At 52.9% G+C, this 15,069-nt stretch overlaps 6 protein-coding genes across 6 annotated transcripts; 3 read left to right on the top strand and 3 right to left on the bottom strand.

Annotated features, from left to right (window-relative positions):
• Positions 1-533: 533 nt before the first annotated feature.
• Positions 534-2,639, top strand: BDW70DRAFT_169194 (putative MFS drug transporter; the record flags this gene model as incomplete). The annotated part of the gene is made up of 5 exons (XM_073742625.1): positions 534-662; positions 719-852; positions 950-1,743; positions 1,815-2,055; positions 2,213-2,639. The coding sequence occupies 5 exons, from the start codon at positions 534-536 to the stop codon at positions 2,637-2,639; spliced, it is 1,725 nt and encodes a 574-aa protein (XP_073594474.1).
• A 249-nt stretch (positions 2,640-2,888) lies between these two features.
• mfp (putative peroxisomal multifunctional beta-oxidation protein (MFP)) lies at positions 2,889-5,897 on the bottom strand (the record flags this gene model as incomplete). Its single annotated transcript, XM_073740967.1, has 7 exons — positions 2,889-4,220; positions 4,268-4,676; positions 4,722-5,109; positions 5,155-5,244; positions 5,289-5,397; positions 5,447-5,674; positions 5,742-5,897. 7 exons carry the CDS (start codon positions 5,895-5,897, stop codon positions 2,889-2,891), a joined length of 2,712 nt encoding a protein of 903 aa, XP_073594475.1.
• A 678-nt stretch (positions 5,898-6,575) lies between these two features.
• BDW70DRAFT_139284 (uncharacterized protein) lies at positions 6,576-7,430 on the bottom strand. Its single transcript, XM_073737365.1, has one exon. The coding sequence runs from the start codon at positions 7,418-7,420 to the stop codon at positions 7,076-7,078; it is 345 nt and encodes a 114-aa protein (XP_073594476.1). The 5' UTR covers positions 7,421-7,430; the 3' UTR covers positions 6,576-7,075.
• A 1,409-nt stretch (positions 7,431-8,839) lies between these two features.
• On the top strand, positions 8,840-9,924 carry BDW70DRAFT_139288 (ankyrin repeat domain-containing protein). Its single transcript, XM_073737366.1, has one exon. The coding sequence runs from the start codon at positions 8,896-8,898 to the stop codon at positions 9,430-9,432; it is 537 nt and encodes a 178-aa protein (XP_073594477.1). The 5' UTR covers positions 8,840-8,895; the 3' UTR covers positions 9,433-9,924.
• Positions 9,925-11,541: 1,617 nt separating this feature from the next.
• BDW70DRAFT_169197 (TDA10 family protein) lies at positions 11,542-12,752 on the top strand (the record flags this gene model as incomplete). Its single annotated transcript, XM_073742626.1, has 5 exons — positions 11,542-11,697; positions 11,759-12,264; positions 12,336-12,359; positions 12,420-12,535; positions 12,589-12,752. 5 exons carry the CDS (start codon positions 11,542-11,544, stop codon positions 12,750-12,752), a joined length of 966 nt encoding a protein of 321 aa, XP_073594478.1.
• Positions 12,753-13,167: 415 nt separating this feature from the next.
• Positions 13,168-14,922, bottom strand: BDW70DRAFT_77053 (60S ribosomal uL30 domain-containing protein). The gene is made up of 4 exons (XM_073744814.1): positions 14,864-14,922; positions 14,183-14,294; positions 13,834-14,000; positions 13,168-13,783 (listed from the first exon to the last, which is right to left on the bottom strand). The coding sequence occupies exons 1-4, from the start codon at positions 14,878-14,880 to the stop codon at positions 13,324-13,326; spliced, it is 756 nt and encodes a 251-aa protein (XP_073594479.1). The 5' UTR covers positions 14,881-14,922; the 3' UTR covers positions 13,168-13,323.
• Between the last annotated feature and the right edge of the window lie 147 nt (positions 14,923-15,069).

The following is a 15,069-nucleotide window of genomic DNA, read 5'->3' on the forward strand; positions in this document are numbered from 1 at the left end:
AACCCCTCCCAGTTGTCCCTCCCAGCCCTGTCGACCACTTTCTTCACGGGAAATTCCAGGCAGGGCAGACCCACCAATGCATTGAGAAACGAGAATACGTACGTCCTGCTGGCCCGACGGCCAATAGCCTGGCATGATGGGGCTTCCTGCCAGAAGTCATGACCTTGGCCAGCCAACGGAATCACGCTGGCCTGGCAGATCCCTGAAACTCAGTCCGCAGGGTCCGTGGAAGATCGGGAGACGCAAGGTCCTGATTGACAGGAATTATGACTGAAATTAACTAGAAGGTACTCATTGCGACAGCTGATGAGGACCTTGAGGCCTTTTGAGCACATTTTTTGGTGTCGATCCCGAGCCGTGCCAAGGGCGAGGACCTGGAGGGTAGACCCGGACTGTCGGATGGACCCCTAATCATTAGCTAATAAGTAGTATGGTATACAGTATACAGTATACAGATAGGTCCCGTGTCCCGCCTGGTCTGGTTTATATTCCGTCTCCTCTCAGCTCGCAGGGGAGAGACTAGCGTCGGCAAGATGAGTGCTCCAGCGCGCCAGGAACCCAACGACACCAGCACCGTCTCAGTTACGGCCTCTTCTCCAGCTCCTTCGCATCATGTCTTCAATGAGCAGACTAATTATGTCCCGAAAAGGACAATCATCACCGTAACTATACTGATACCCCACTGTCCTCAGGCAATGCAGGTTAACGCGGCTGTCAGATATTCCTCGCCTGCTCAACCGTCGACCTCATAGCCCTAATGGACCAGACCACCCTAGCGGCCAGTTTGTCCATCATTGGCAACGCCTTGCACGCCAGTGACAAGGCCGCCTGGATATCGGGCGGGTATTTTGTGTGAGCCTCCCTCTCCCTCTCCCTCTCTTCGCCCCATCTCGTGGACATTTGTAAACATTTGGCGAACATGTACTCACTACCATGCTCACCCGGGCAGAACATCAACCTGCTTTCAGCTCCTCTATGGCCGTCTGTCGGATATCTGGTCTCGTAAATCGGTCCTCTTCGTTGGACTGGCGATCTTCTTCATCGGCTCTCTCGCGTCGTCTCTAGCCCAATCCGGAATCCAGCTCATCGTCTTCCGCGCCTTCACTGGCGTCGGTGGCGGAGGCCTGATGACGGTTGCGCAGATGATCGTAAGTGATGTTGTGAATCTTCGAGAACGGGGGAAATACCAGGGGATCCTCGGTGCGGTCGTCGCCATTGCAAATGGTATCGGACCCGTCATCGGCGGCGCGCTCTCTTCAATCTCAGCCGACGGCTGGCGCTGGATTTTCCGCCTGAATCTCCCGCTGACAGCCATCACGACTCTGGCCGTGTTCTTCTTTATGCCCCTGCGCAAAGTCCAGGGTGATTGGAGGGTCAAGCTCAAAGCGATAGACTTTGTTGGCGGCGGGTTGGCGCTCGCCGGTACGGCGGTGCTACTGCTCGGCCTGACCTGGGGTGGTGGAGAGTATCCGTGGCAATCGTCGCATGTCATTGCGACCATTGTCGTCGGTTTTGCCGTCTGCGTTCTCTTCATGTTATGGCAATGGAAGGGCGCAACGTACCCGCTCGTCCCAGTACACATCTTCAAATCGGGTATCGTGAACGGCGCCTGCCTGACTATGTTCATCAACGGGTGGAACTTCCTCGTACAGGTGTACTACATCCCGAGCTTCTACCAGCTGGTCTTTGGATATAGCGCTGTTAGGGCAGGCGCTATGCTTCTGCCGATTACTTTGATGCAGAGTACGTCCGTTCCATTCCGCGCGCCTCTTCTATACAGAATCTATGAATGCGAATATTGATGAGCGAAACAGCTGCAAGCAGCACCCTCTCTGGCCTCGTCGTCCACTGGATCGGACGGTACAGAGAGTGCATCCTCTTCGGATGGATGATCTGGGCTGTGGGACTTGGTCTGTTTTCCACATTAGATGAGCACTCGGGCGTAGGAAAGCAGGTCGGGTATGGGATCTTGACGGGTGTGGGCGTTGGGAATACGTTGCAGCCGTATGCTCCAATCAATCTGTATAATTCAGCATCGATGCTAACGGATCCCGTGTGCTAGGGCCCTTATAGCCATTCAAGCCGGTGTCGAGAGACGCGATATGGCTGTCGTCACCTCTTTCAGGAAGTATGTCCTCCCTCCCTTCCGCTCCTCTACTATTTGCACCTAGTTCAGTCAAGGGCTAATCACTGAGAATCGTTGCACCCACAGCTTCGTCCGAAATCTGGGGGGAACACTCGGTCTCGCAATAGCCCAGACAATCATAAACAACCTCATCCTAAGCTCCCTATCGCCAGTCCATCTCTCTCCTTCCGAGCAGAAGTCTTTCCTTGCAAGCCCAACGGCCTATCTATCCACTCTTTCGGAGATTGAAGCCACACATATCCGGAGTCTCCTGATACCAGCCTACAAGCGCGGCTTCCGGATCATTTTCATTATTGGGGCTGCGCTTGCGGCGTTGGCGTTTGGGATCGCGTTCGCGCTTATGAGACAGGTTGGATTGGAGAAGGGGGATGATGAGAAGCTTAAGGAGGAGGGAAGAAGAAGGGTGGAATTGGAAAATGGGATGAAGGGGGATGCGGAGAAGAGGGGTGGGGATGTTCACGTTGATAGCAATGACGAGGGGAGGCGCGAGTAGAGATCCATGAGGTGCGTGGTTTGAGCTCAGACAAGAAAGCCTTGTCAATTTGAAGGGCTCGAGATGGTTGTTGCTGCTAGAGTGCGTTAGGATTAGCATAGACTCAACAGAAAAGGACAAGCTAGTACAGAGCAGCTTGAGCCACGAACTAGTATCACGATGGTGATCGCGCTACGATGAAAAACTTGAACGACGAAATTGCTACTCATTTATGTACAATTTTGAACCATAAGCATAGACATCCATAGTTTACAATTTAGCCTTGGCACCCTCCAGCAGCTCCGCACCAGCACCCGAGATAGCAGGCTTGCCCGTCTCAACAACGGTAGTCTGGAAGAGGACAGTGTTGCCCTCCTTCCACATCTCCGTCCTGAGAGTCTGGCCGGGCAGGACAACACCCGCAAAACGAACCTTCAAGTTCTTGATGGGGCCAAACTTCTGGAAAACGTGCTTGCCCGAGACACCGAGCGAGCAGAGGCCGTGCAGGATGGGAATCTTGAAGCCGCCGACCTTGCTGAACTCGGGGTCGATGTGGAGCGGGTTGCGGTCGCCGTTCAGGCGGTACAGCGCGGCCTGGTCTTCAGAGGTCTTCTCCTCGACGACGACGTCAGCCTTGCGCTTGGGAGGTTTGTAGGCGGCGACAGCGGCCTTGGGGCGCGGAGCAGTGGGCTTGGGAGAGCCGCCAAAGCCACCGCTACCGCGGATGAAAACGGTGGATTCGTTGTAGAAGAGGTCTTCGCCGGTGGCGACGTCCTTGGTGGTGTAGCCAGCGACGACGAGCGCGGCGGCGCCTTTGTCGATGACATCAATGAGCTTGGGGTAGGTCTTGGTCTTGGCCTCGGTGGGAATGGGGAACTTGCGAATCTCCATGTACTGCTCTCCGTGGAGGAGCATCATGGGAGAAAAGTTCTTGACAATGTCGTTCATGTCCCAGGGGGTGGCTGTGTTGAACCAGGGAATGACGGCAAATGTGGGTAGGGCCTGGAAATGCTCGTTGTTCTCGTAGACGAAAGGGAGATCAGTGCGCTTGGCGCCCAAACTGAGGTTGTAAAGGATGACATCGCGGTCGGTGTAGTCGAAGGAGGTTCCGTCAGTAGACGCCTTCTTGGCTGTCTCGATCGCGCTCAGGATCTCGTTGCCACTGCCACCACTCTCACCGCCGCTGCGGTTGCTGAAGTTGGACATAACCTTCTCGTTAGCGGCCTGGATGTCCTCAGGGTGGTCTGCACGGCCATCGTCGAAGTTGACGATCTTCGCGAGCTCCTTAGCAACAGCCTCGGGGGTCAACTTAACATCAACGGGGAACCCGTGGCCGCCGCTGCGCTGCCAGCGGGTGCTACCGAACCAACCGCTACCACACTCGAACAGACCCTTGGTAGAGTACGGCTCTGGAGTCATATCGGAGCAGAGCAGAACCACCAGAGGAGCAACGTAGTCAGGCTTGAATGCCTGGACCATCTCCTCGGGCATGATCGTCCGAGTCATATTGGTACCTGCGTTCGGGGCGATGGTGTTCACCTTGATGTTGTACTTGGCGCCCTCAATCGCCAGAGCACGGGAGAATCCGAGAATACCAAGTTTCTATGACATAGATTAGCTGATGTAAGATAGATCTTCAGAGTACATACCGCTGCAGCATAGTTGGCCTGTCCAAAGTTGCCGTAGATACCGCTGGTGCTGGCAGTGTTGACAATGCGACCATACTTCTGCTTAAGCATGTGAGGCCAGGCGGCCTGGGTGACCTTGTAGGTTCCGCGGAGGTGGATGTTAACCACAGGATTCCACAGATCATCATTCATGTTGGTGAATGCCTTGTCACGCAGAATACCCGCGTTGTTGACCAGGATGTCAATACGTCCGTAAGTGTCAATGGCGGTCTTGACAACAGCGGCACCATCCTCGCATGAAGCCTTGTTTCCTACAGCTTCTCCGCCAGCTTTCTTGATTTCCTGAACAACAGGCTCAGGGTCAACCAGATCGTTAACCACAACCTTTGCACCGAGTCTGCCGAACAGGAGGCAGTAGGCACGGCCGAGACTAAGAAAGTTAGCTTGAACATACCCTAGGCTTCAAATAACATACCCGTTACCACCTCCAGTGACTAGAGCAACCTTGCCCTTGAACTCTGGTTCGGGGCCCGACGGGGCAGGAGGCAACTTCAGACCCTCCTCCAACAGTCCCATAAAGTCGGCAGGTCCAGTGGGGTAGTCGGGCTTGGAGAAGTCATTGACTTCGTTCCACTTTCTGGCGATGGCGCCAGGCGTCAGTGAAGCATCGGTCTTCAGCAGAGCACCCTTGGAACGCTCCCAGCGGAGCTTGGCCACATGGCCCCCTCCAATCTCGAAGATCGAACCAGACTCGGTGGTGTTGGATGAGTGGACCAGAACGGCGACGACGGGAACAACCCATTCGGGCTTGAGGAGTTCCAAAACCTCAGGGGGCATGACAGTGGCTGTCATACGACTCGCGGCTGTTGAAATTAGCAGTGCCCGTGAGTATCAACATGCTAACATACCAATAGGGGCAATGACGTTCGCAATAATGTTGTACTTGGCGCCCTCCTTTGCAAGGGTCTCGGTGAAACCGACCTGGCCGAGTTTGGCGGCTGATTTGTTAGCTTATTCGCATTTGCGTCGATGTGAGACATACCAGCATAGTTAGCCTGTCCGAAGTTACCGAACAGACCAGCGGCAGAGGCGGTGTTAATGATACGGCCATACTTTTGTTTCCGGAAATGCGGCCATGCGGCTCTCGCGCACTGTGAAATCAGCCTCTCATCCGTCGAACGCGGAATAACCGGTTCCTACCTTGTATGCACCGTATGTGTGGACTTTGTTGATGAGATCCCAGTCTTGATCCTTCATGTTCTTGAAGCTGACATCCCGCAGGATACCGGCGTTGTTGATGAGGACATCCACTCGGCCGAAGTTCTTAATGGCTGTGTCGATAATCGCATCGCCGTTCTCAACGCTGTCGTAGTTTGCTACAGCCTTGCCGCCAGCAGCTCTGATTTCGTCGACGACCACATCGGCAGCCTACCACGGAACGCGGGTCAGCACTGAGGACATACTGGAGAGTAATAATTGCATGTGATGGGCTCACCTTGTTTGACTTGCCTTCGCCCTGGTGAGAGCCGCCCAGGTCGTTGACCACGACATTTGCACCTCTTGATGCGAAGAATAGAGCATATGCCTTACCCAAACCACCGCCAGCTCCCGTCACGACGACGGTCTGGTTGTCAAAGCGCAGCTCGGACATGTTGAAAGAGAAAGAATGAGGGGAAAAGCGTGGATGGAGGATTCGAGCGGAGGTGGAGGTTGAAAATAGACGAAGAAGAGGAAACAAACAGAGATATAGATGCTTTAAGAAGGAATGGGGAGGAGAAGAGTGGTCTGGGGAGTCGTGGGCAGGAGAACAATCTGGGGAGAAGTGGTGACGGTCGCCGTGCTCGGCAAGCTGAGTTGCTTGAACCGAGGTATCTTGCTGACCCAAGCTCGGTGGTTTTGTACCCACGCGCTAGTCGCTACAGAGAAAAATGGCAAATGTCACGGCTTCACATGCCGAGCTCTCACGCTTCACTTACGATTATCGAGTGTTACTATTATTTGCTCTCTTACCACCTTTGATCATACGCGTTCTCCCTCTGGGGTCGTCGTGCCCGAGTCACGGGTTTTCTTTGTCATCCCCAAACGGTTAGCTTCGTTCATGTGATCCTAGCCCCGAGTCATCTTATGTCATGGTCACATGATTTTCTGTGGGGTATGCGCCCACGGACCCCCCGAGGTCCCAGAACTCACGTGAGATCACTACGGTTGGTTGGTTGGACTCAGTATCTGCGTACATATTGAACCGCTATTCATGCCCATAAATACTTGGAAAGGAAAAGTAAACCAAATTCCAACTCAGCAATTCCTCAATATTAACTAATGGGTTTTGGCAGGAGACAATTTTAGATCTCGAGCCGTTCCTAATTGACTGGAGGCACTATAGAATGGATCCTCAGCCGAATACTTTTTTTTGGGTGTCCCTGCGAACCCTTGTACTCGTCTATATCTTGACCTTGTCGACTTGCTTGGAATTGGCGGAGGTGCATTGACTCATCTGCATCACAGACAGGGACTCGAAGCTTGGTCCAGGGCGTGACCTTTGTCCCATGCTCCTGAACGGGAGTGTTCGTCTCCAGCGTGACTGGACATAGTCTATCGATCTCAGAGGCTCAGGATCATCCATCCGCACGGAGCCGGGACTAGCGGTAGCTCAGTATTGTCCCCGGATGACGCCTTTGCTCTAGACAATGGTCTAGGGCACGGCGGATCTGAGCAGCACGCTGAGGCAGACAGAAGTCTTTCCTCTGGCCAGCTGCTGGATGTCTCATTGACGTTGCGCCGAAAAGGCCGGGCTCCAATGAGATGCTTCACCAACTGCTGCGGGCATTCTTACGGCCAAGGGCATAATAACGGTGCGCTCTCGTCCAGAGGCTCTTCAGAAACCGCCACTTCAGCCTCCCGCTGTTGTTGCTGCCGCCATCGCTCAAACCATTCGGCATATTCATCTGGAGAAGCGTCGCTGGAGGCTCCACGACTGTATTCATCGATATCAACGACTAGAACTAGCTTTCGAACCCCGTTTACGTCTACCATGTGTTGCTGAATGCTCCCGTAACGAGTCTTTGGTCGTGATGGATGTCCAGATTCAGGTTGCTGTGCACGCTGCGATCCTCGATCAAGGACTCGTTGTTGGATTCGGCGGCCGGCGCCGGTTTCAGCCTCGAAGTCGGACATTCTATGGTTGAGCGCGGTCTGGCCGAGGCCCTGCTCGAGATCGAGATCGTCGTCTTCCTCGTACCAGTATTGCTTTCTTCGGATGAAGAAGAGGATCGGGACTTCGCAGAGCTGTCGAGGGAGTGTCCCTTAGCTTACGCACTCCGCTGTTTTCTGGGCATAACCTACCTGGGACATCATACCAAGGGCGAAAGTCAAGAAGACCACCGCACCCAGCATCAAGATGATCGCCCCATCAGAGTCTGGCAGATGGAAGTGTCCGGAATGTGTGGAGTTTGAAGCTGGCATGTTCTAGCTACCTGTTGGCTACGGACTCTGGAATCTAAGACGGAAGATACATGAGCGCAGACATGGAAGGAGAGAGCGACGCTAGAAGGAAAAATCGAGGAACTCGTTACGAGGGCGCCGATAACCTAAGGATCCCAAGCGTCTCTTGGATTCCGGGTGTTTCTCATTGTACTTTTTTTTTTCTTCCCTTATCCACCACGGACCAACTATCGACGAGAATGCTGCACGTGCGAACGTAGCACTGTAGCGGCGGCAGCTATACATATGCAGCTAGTCCTAGCGGACGCATACGCCGTGTACCAGACACCGAAACCGGTTAGTAGCTTCCCAGAAGTGCTAGGATAGGTCCGAATAGCCCAGCCCGGCTTTACCGGGCCCACGAAGCGGCATAATTCAAAGTCACACACAAAGAGATTGGATACTACAGCTTATGAATACGCTGCGGGCTTTGACAAGCTAGGACTAGCAGATGCTTCTGTTTCAGCCCGTCAGATAACGCCTAAGCGTCGGGATTCGACAACTGTTTTCTCGACGGATAAAAAGGCATTCTCCGAATAGCCAATCATTTCAACCAATGTTATATTCTACATACAGCGTTAACACCACAATGGTCCAGACCCTTAAACACGAAGAAATTTTGTGGATCCAAAGGAGAAGCTTTGCGGCCAGATCTTGGCCGGAGTCGAATAGATAATTACGCCGGTCTTTTACCGAGGCTGAACTCTCGCGGTGTCAGCGTCAGATGTGCCATGTCAGGCCTATGCACGTAGACTCCCTGGTACTCGCGACTGGCTCGGAGTGAGTCTCGGGGATCTAGTTGAGAATCTCATCATCTTCCAGAGTGCGGACGCCATGGTGGGGGGCCGCCGTCGGGATGCGAGTCAGTCCGCAGTCAATCCTCTCCTCCCCTCTCGGGTGGCTACCTTAACAAGTTCGCATTAGGCAAGTGGTCGAGTGACCCTTGAACACTCAATGCGAAGCTGATATTACGACTGCTGCTGCTAGTCCGTTACTGTGGCATAGTATGAAGCTAGCTCTATATCAACGCTAACGGGGGCCAGCCGGGATTTAAAGCCCAGGAGCATGCCTCCCTCGCAGAAAAAGGAACTCTTGCTCTCCCGACTCTCCTCGCTCTCCTCCAATCTGCGATCTTCCATCGCTTTTGGTTTTATCATTATCGCCTCGTCATGGACAATCTCGCTTTTCTCCTCGCCGCAGCCACCGGCAATACCACCGCCATCGAACAAGGCTACCTCAGCAACAAATCCATCCTGACAGCCACCAATCCTGACGGCAGAACTGCCCTCCACCTCGCCGCCCTCCATGGCCACATCGCTGTGATCCAACAGCTCATCACCTACGGCGCAAATCTCTCCGCAAGGGACTCAAACGGCCAAACAGCCCTGCACCTCGCAGCACAAGGGTCTGCGCCAGCCCCTGACATCGTCGGGCTCCTCCTCCAAAAGGACAGTGGCTCAGCCTGCTCCATTCGCGACAGCAACGGCAAGACCGCCGTTTTCTACGCCTACCACAACCCCAATGACGGGGTGCTCGCTGAGTTCCAGAAATACGCCCCGTCTTGTGGCTCAGGATGCGCTCTTACGCCGTCGATCATCCTAGACACCGGGGCGAGCGATTACTTTGGCACGGACGCCCAGGTACAAGCCTCCGCCTCCTCTGGCCGGAGGCGGGCACCCACGGAACGAACCGCCATCAAGTCTTGATTCATGTTACGCAGCAGCTGTCAGCAACAGCTTGCTATGACTGGTGAGGCATTAGTAATGCACTTCTGGTCAGTCGAACCAGTCGACCGATTCTCGAACCGACCGAATCAATCGCCCCGCTTGCCGCTCTGAATTTGGAAACGTGCCCGACCCGTCTGTTCGCGTTCTGGTCAAGTCCGTATTGAGGTCGCTAGTGGCTCCGTGAGAGGTCGAGCGTTACGATAAATTGTAGCCATGGCTGCGACGCGAGGTCGCATGTATTGCCCTGGCTCGACGGAGTGCGACTGCCAGGTATCAAAGGCTCATAGAAGGAGCCCTCCTTTGCGGTGGAGTCGATGGTGACTGGGTTTAATGACATGGATGAGTTTAAGCGGCCTGAGTATGAATCGATCTTATTATAATATACGACGCTTACTGCATAGACCATATTCTGGCAGGCATTTATCGCAACCGGCCAAATTAGGTGTTCATCAGTGAAGTCAGACCCCGTAGAGATCAGCATGGCGAATTATATCTTCTATCGTTTAACCCGTAGAGACGTCCACTTTCTCATTTTTTTTTTCTCTCTCTTTTTCCCTTTTTCTTTTGTGCTTTTCCTTCGTAAGCTGATGTCTGCTTTACGATCCGTAGGCCGCGACAGATTCTTTATATCTTTCCCAGTACCATTTCTCCTGGATCAATTTCGCAACTATATCCCCTGAAACCGCCGTCAAAGTTATAAAGTACCTACTCTAAATAGTCCGTACGGAATAAGAGCTACTCAGCAAAGACCGGCAGGGTCCCACTATCCCACTAGACGCCATGACCATGACCCATATTCCATTGACCCATCGCACATGGCGTCGGAATCGGAGCCCAGCCGGCCGGAATTTACCCGAAAATCTTGTCCTCCGCGAGCGGAGATTCAAGCTCTTGGTAATTCGTAGCAAGAGTGGTAGTGTAGTACGAAGTACGAAGTACGAAGTATACCGTATATCAGGCGTCTCTCCGTCAGTCTCTCAGTTCAGTTCCCTCCAACCATATTGACCGTCTCTGGCCTATTTCCCACCTACGCAGCTAAAACATGACAAGCAGGCATGATCTGGCATCCATTCCATCCACTTCGTCCAAAGTAAACGGTCCCGGTACGCAACTCTCCGGTGAAGATCGATTAACTTCGCACGTGGTGATCCTACTGCTGTTGAGAGTGAGGAGAATACCTTGCTGATAGTGTTTGTCTCTATTAATGCCCCATCTAGTCTTGGTCTTCTGGTATATCCACTAACTGTCCCGCTTCTTGACGGACTCCGCCTGGAGGCTGGAGGCTAGGGGCTGCCTCGGAATGCAGCCCGTCCCTGTTCCGAAAGCACTTGTAGGTCTCCGCGGAGTACTTGAATGATGGAGGTCCCGCTATGCCGTGCTGATCGAAATCCCGGCATCATTGGGTGTCGTATCCCGCAACATCAATTGCAGCGCGCCGTAACAGTTACTAGGTCCTCTTCGGGCTGTGATTCAATGGGACCGGCTTGCCGTGGTAAAAGAGTCAGTGCACTGTGATACAAAGGCTGCCGTAATTTTCTAGTCTGCTGTCGTGATGCCCTATTTGGCGTACTCGTATATAGGTAGGTCAAGGCTGCAATAGAAGCCGTTAAGCTCAGCTTTTTGTTGCACTGGCCGCCTGCACAGATGATAGCAGTGCTGTTATATCAGTCATCATTTCCAGACTGGATAAGAATCCAGGTCATTCTAGTTCACGACATGGTCACTCCAAGTGAGCAGGTCCAATGGAGTGCGACGGAGCATTATGTCGAACAGCAGTGATGGCTGGTCTAGGAGAAACAATTCCGAACGCGGGCAGTGGCACCATTCATGAGATAAATGGGCAAACTGAGGAGTCCCAATACTAGTATCAGCGACAGACAAGTCGCTTAAACTTTATAGACTGTATACTCTTTCGGACGTGGTTTATCCGGGCTTTATTATGCCTTCTCCCCGCACTGCCAACCTCCCCCGGCCGGACAATCATAGTCCGCCCGGTCGGACTTCCCCCGATGCCATATTGCCGGTATATCAACATCTGCATCCACAAACACTTCATGATTCTGGGACCGTCTACATATCTGAGCCAAAATGCCGGAAATCTTCGACGACAAGTCCCAACACTGCATCCCCTTCCTCCTCGAGCGCCTGAAAGCCCACCAGGCGCGGCACGGCAACGACCCCGCCAATACCCCGCCCTTCTTTCTTGGATTGAACGGCGTCCAGGGCGCCGGGAAGACAGTTCTGGTATGGCTCTGGCCAGATCAGTTATAGAATTGCTGAGAGCAAGGTACTAAGGAATCGCCAGGTGTCCACGCTCAATTCAATCCTCCGCTCTCCGCCCTACTCCCTCGCAGTGGTAACACTCTCCCTCGACGACCTTTACCTCACACACGAAGACCAAGTATCCCTCGCAAAAAGCAACCCCACGAACCCGCTTCTCCAGCACCGCGGCCAGCCAGGAACACATGATCTCCCGCTTGCGCAATCCGTCTTTTCAGCTCTACGCGCTGGCCGTCCTACGGCGATCCCGCAGTACGATAAGTCCGCGTTTAGCGGGCAAGGTGATCGTGTCCCGAGGGAACAGTGGGAGACTGTGAATGGCGAAGGACAAGAGCAGATCAAGGTTCTTATCTTCGAGGGGTGGAGTGTGGGGTTCAGGGCTTGGGATGATGATGTCTTGAAACAAAAATGGGAGGATGCGGTTAAGAGGAAAGAGCAGGATAATGAGTATAGAGGGAGACTGGGACACGTGAAGTTCGAGGATGTCAGGAAGGTTAATGAGGCTTTGAGGGGCTATGATGTTTTAACCGAGTGAGTGGTCCGCGCTGCGTCTGGAATTGGATCTTGGGGGGGTTGAACTAATGCAGTTTTCGGTTCCGCAGCCAGCTTGATGCGCTAATACATATGTACGCTTGAATTTCCATGCCAGACGTCCGTGAAAAGATGCTAATCTTGACATCTCACAGCGACGCCCAAGACAACCATTTCGTTTACGAGTGGCGGCAGGAACAAGAACGGACACTACGAGCCACGAAAGGTATCGGGATGACCGAGGAGCAGGTTAACCACTTTGTCGACGGCTGTATGTCTTCTTTACTCCCGTTTGCAGATGGGGTAAGCTTACTGACTGGCTAGATTACCCTTCCTACGAGCTCTACAGCGAGGCTCTCCGCGCAGGAGCATTCAGACCAATTCCGTATTCGACTACGGCATCTGCGTCGCCGGAGGGCTGGGAGGGGAGACAACTTCGATTGGTTGTCGATAAGGGTAGGAAGGTGCAAGAGGTCATCAAGATATAGCGGTCAGTCTCTGGTATATATCGAATTTGTGTGTATATATCTAGAAACATATATATATATATATACTCTAATCACTTCGAATGCCTATGTGAAGGATTATGACTTTCGACTATGGATGAAAAGTATTCATTCACAAAAGAAAATCAATTAAGAACATGCGCAAGAGATCGTATCTTTTCAACCAGATTCCTTGCGGTCGATGTAGTTGCGCGACGAACCCCAGATTTGGAAGCGATGTGTGCAGTGTAGACGGACAAGACGTCCTCGAATGACTGCTTTACGGAGCTGGCATTGGCGCAAACATCGACAATGAGGTTGTCATGGCTTGTTTAAAGACCTACTTTCTAACAGAAACGTGCATGGACAGCAACATGTTAGAGATAGACTACAATTTACCACTTATTATGGAAAGAGGTTGAGCAAAACACTACAATTCAACGCTGAAGGGTATAACGTGGACAATCATGAAGGCTAGAAGCTTTTATATTTTCAACTCGGAAATCAGACCATTATACCGACATGCGCCAGTAATCCAGACCCCGACGACACGGCACCTCTCCCGAGAACAGATCTAGTTCATCTGGCGGATGAGGGCGTTGATGTTCTCTTCACGGTTACCAGTGTCACCGCCCTGGATGTAGTGCTTGAACTTGCGAGTGCGGAATCCACCAGTGGGGTTGGAGAGCTTGAAGGGCCAGAGGAAGTTGTTGGCCTGCTTGAAGTTGGGGCCGACGGTGTAGATCTCGTGGATCAGATCCTCCATGCAGACGATGCCATACTTGCCAAGGTGCTCCTCAATGATCTGGTTGTCGGTGAGAGCGACGCGCTGCTTGTCGATCTTTCCGTAGCCGCGCTTGTAGATGAGCTCACGGACGGACTTGAGGTTGGGGTAACCATAAGCAACGTAGGGGTTGATGATGGTGAGCATCTCCTGGGTGGCCTTGGTGAGCTTGACGAAGGTACCGTTGTTGATCTGGAGGAGACGGAGGAGCTGGAGAATCTTGCGGGGCTGAGGAGCGATCTTGTTGATACTGGGACGGGTTAGCGTTGAGCGTCTGGTTCCATGCGAGAGATGTCTTACCCCTTGATACGGACAACGAAGATCAGCTTGGGCTCCTCAGGAACGTAGAAGTTACCCTCCTGGCGAGCAACGCGGGCCAGGCGGATCTTCTCGCGCTCAGCATTGCGGTACTCCTGGACGTAAGACTCGGCGCGCTTGAAGATGACAGCACGCTTCTCCTTGTTGGCCTGGGATTTCCAAGTTAGCGAATGTCAGTACAGGAAATCACAACATCAACAGCATAAGCAATATTCTCAGCCCCGAAAGATGGTTAACAAAAGCGACAGCATCGACTGGTAATCTAGTCGCGTGATGGTTGGTGTCATCACTGTATGAAAGGAAAAAGGGAAAAGAAAAATTGGGCACTCACGGCCTTCTTCTTGGCGGCCTCCTCACGGGCAGCAGCGCGAGCCTGCTCCTGGCTCTTGCGCTTCTTAAGGAGGGTCTCGGGGACGAGGACCTGGTCCTGAGTGGGGACGGTGCTGTGAAGGTCAGTATAGTCTGTCCGCAAATTTCAAGCAACTCCGCCGAGTGTAAGAATTGCGGCTACAGTGCCACATTCTCAGGCTGAAGGCTAAAGACATGTATAACACCCGACAAAATTATTTTAATCGGTGAGGTTGGTGGTTCGACGCTGAGAACTACTAATCACGCATTTCAGCATGACGTTCAGCTAGCTTGAACATGGCAAGCCTCATCCGACAAGACCCTAAGCATAACGCCCAGGAAGGTAATGTTGACGCTTCTTGTCAACCATTCCAAACCCGCCAGGGTACAGATGGTCAACGATAGCTCTCAACAATCATTTTCAAGGAGAAGGCATTGCGCTTTCAACCCCAACACCCCATTCCCTTTCTCAAACCATTGAGCCGCCTCCAACGTTTCCATTGATGCAAGCGCAAGGTAAGAAGAGGGTCGCGGGAAAAATCGAGCTGGTGCCTCCCGGCCATTTCTGGTCGGAGCATCTCCAGCGAGAAGGACGACTATAAACCGAACCTTACAGGCTCGTTGGACGAATCAGCCGGTAATTGGGTGTTCAAATGCAACATACGTAGCAGTCGAGGCCATTGCGACGGTCCGTTGAGTTCGCGAGTTGGGCGGTTGGCGAAAGCTGTCGATGGAAAGAATTCGAGAAAGCGAAATTTTCAGATGAAGTCGTTGTGGGCTGCCGAGAGCGCACTAGCCTTTTGTGGTTAGATCCGCACTAACACGCCTTATTCCTAATCAAGATTCGGTGCCCTTATCATTTAGGGCTAC

The sequence above is a fragment of the Aspergillus foveolatus genome, assembly GCF_047715535.1.
Source record: "Aspergillus foveolatus strain CBS 279.81 unplaced genomic scaffold BDW70scaffold_36, whole genome shotgun sequence".
Classification (NCBI taxonomy): domain Eukaryota; kingdom Fungi; phylum Ascomycota; class Eurotiomycetes; order Eurotiales; family Aspergillaceae; genus Aspergillus; species Aspergillus foveolatus.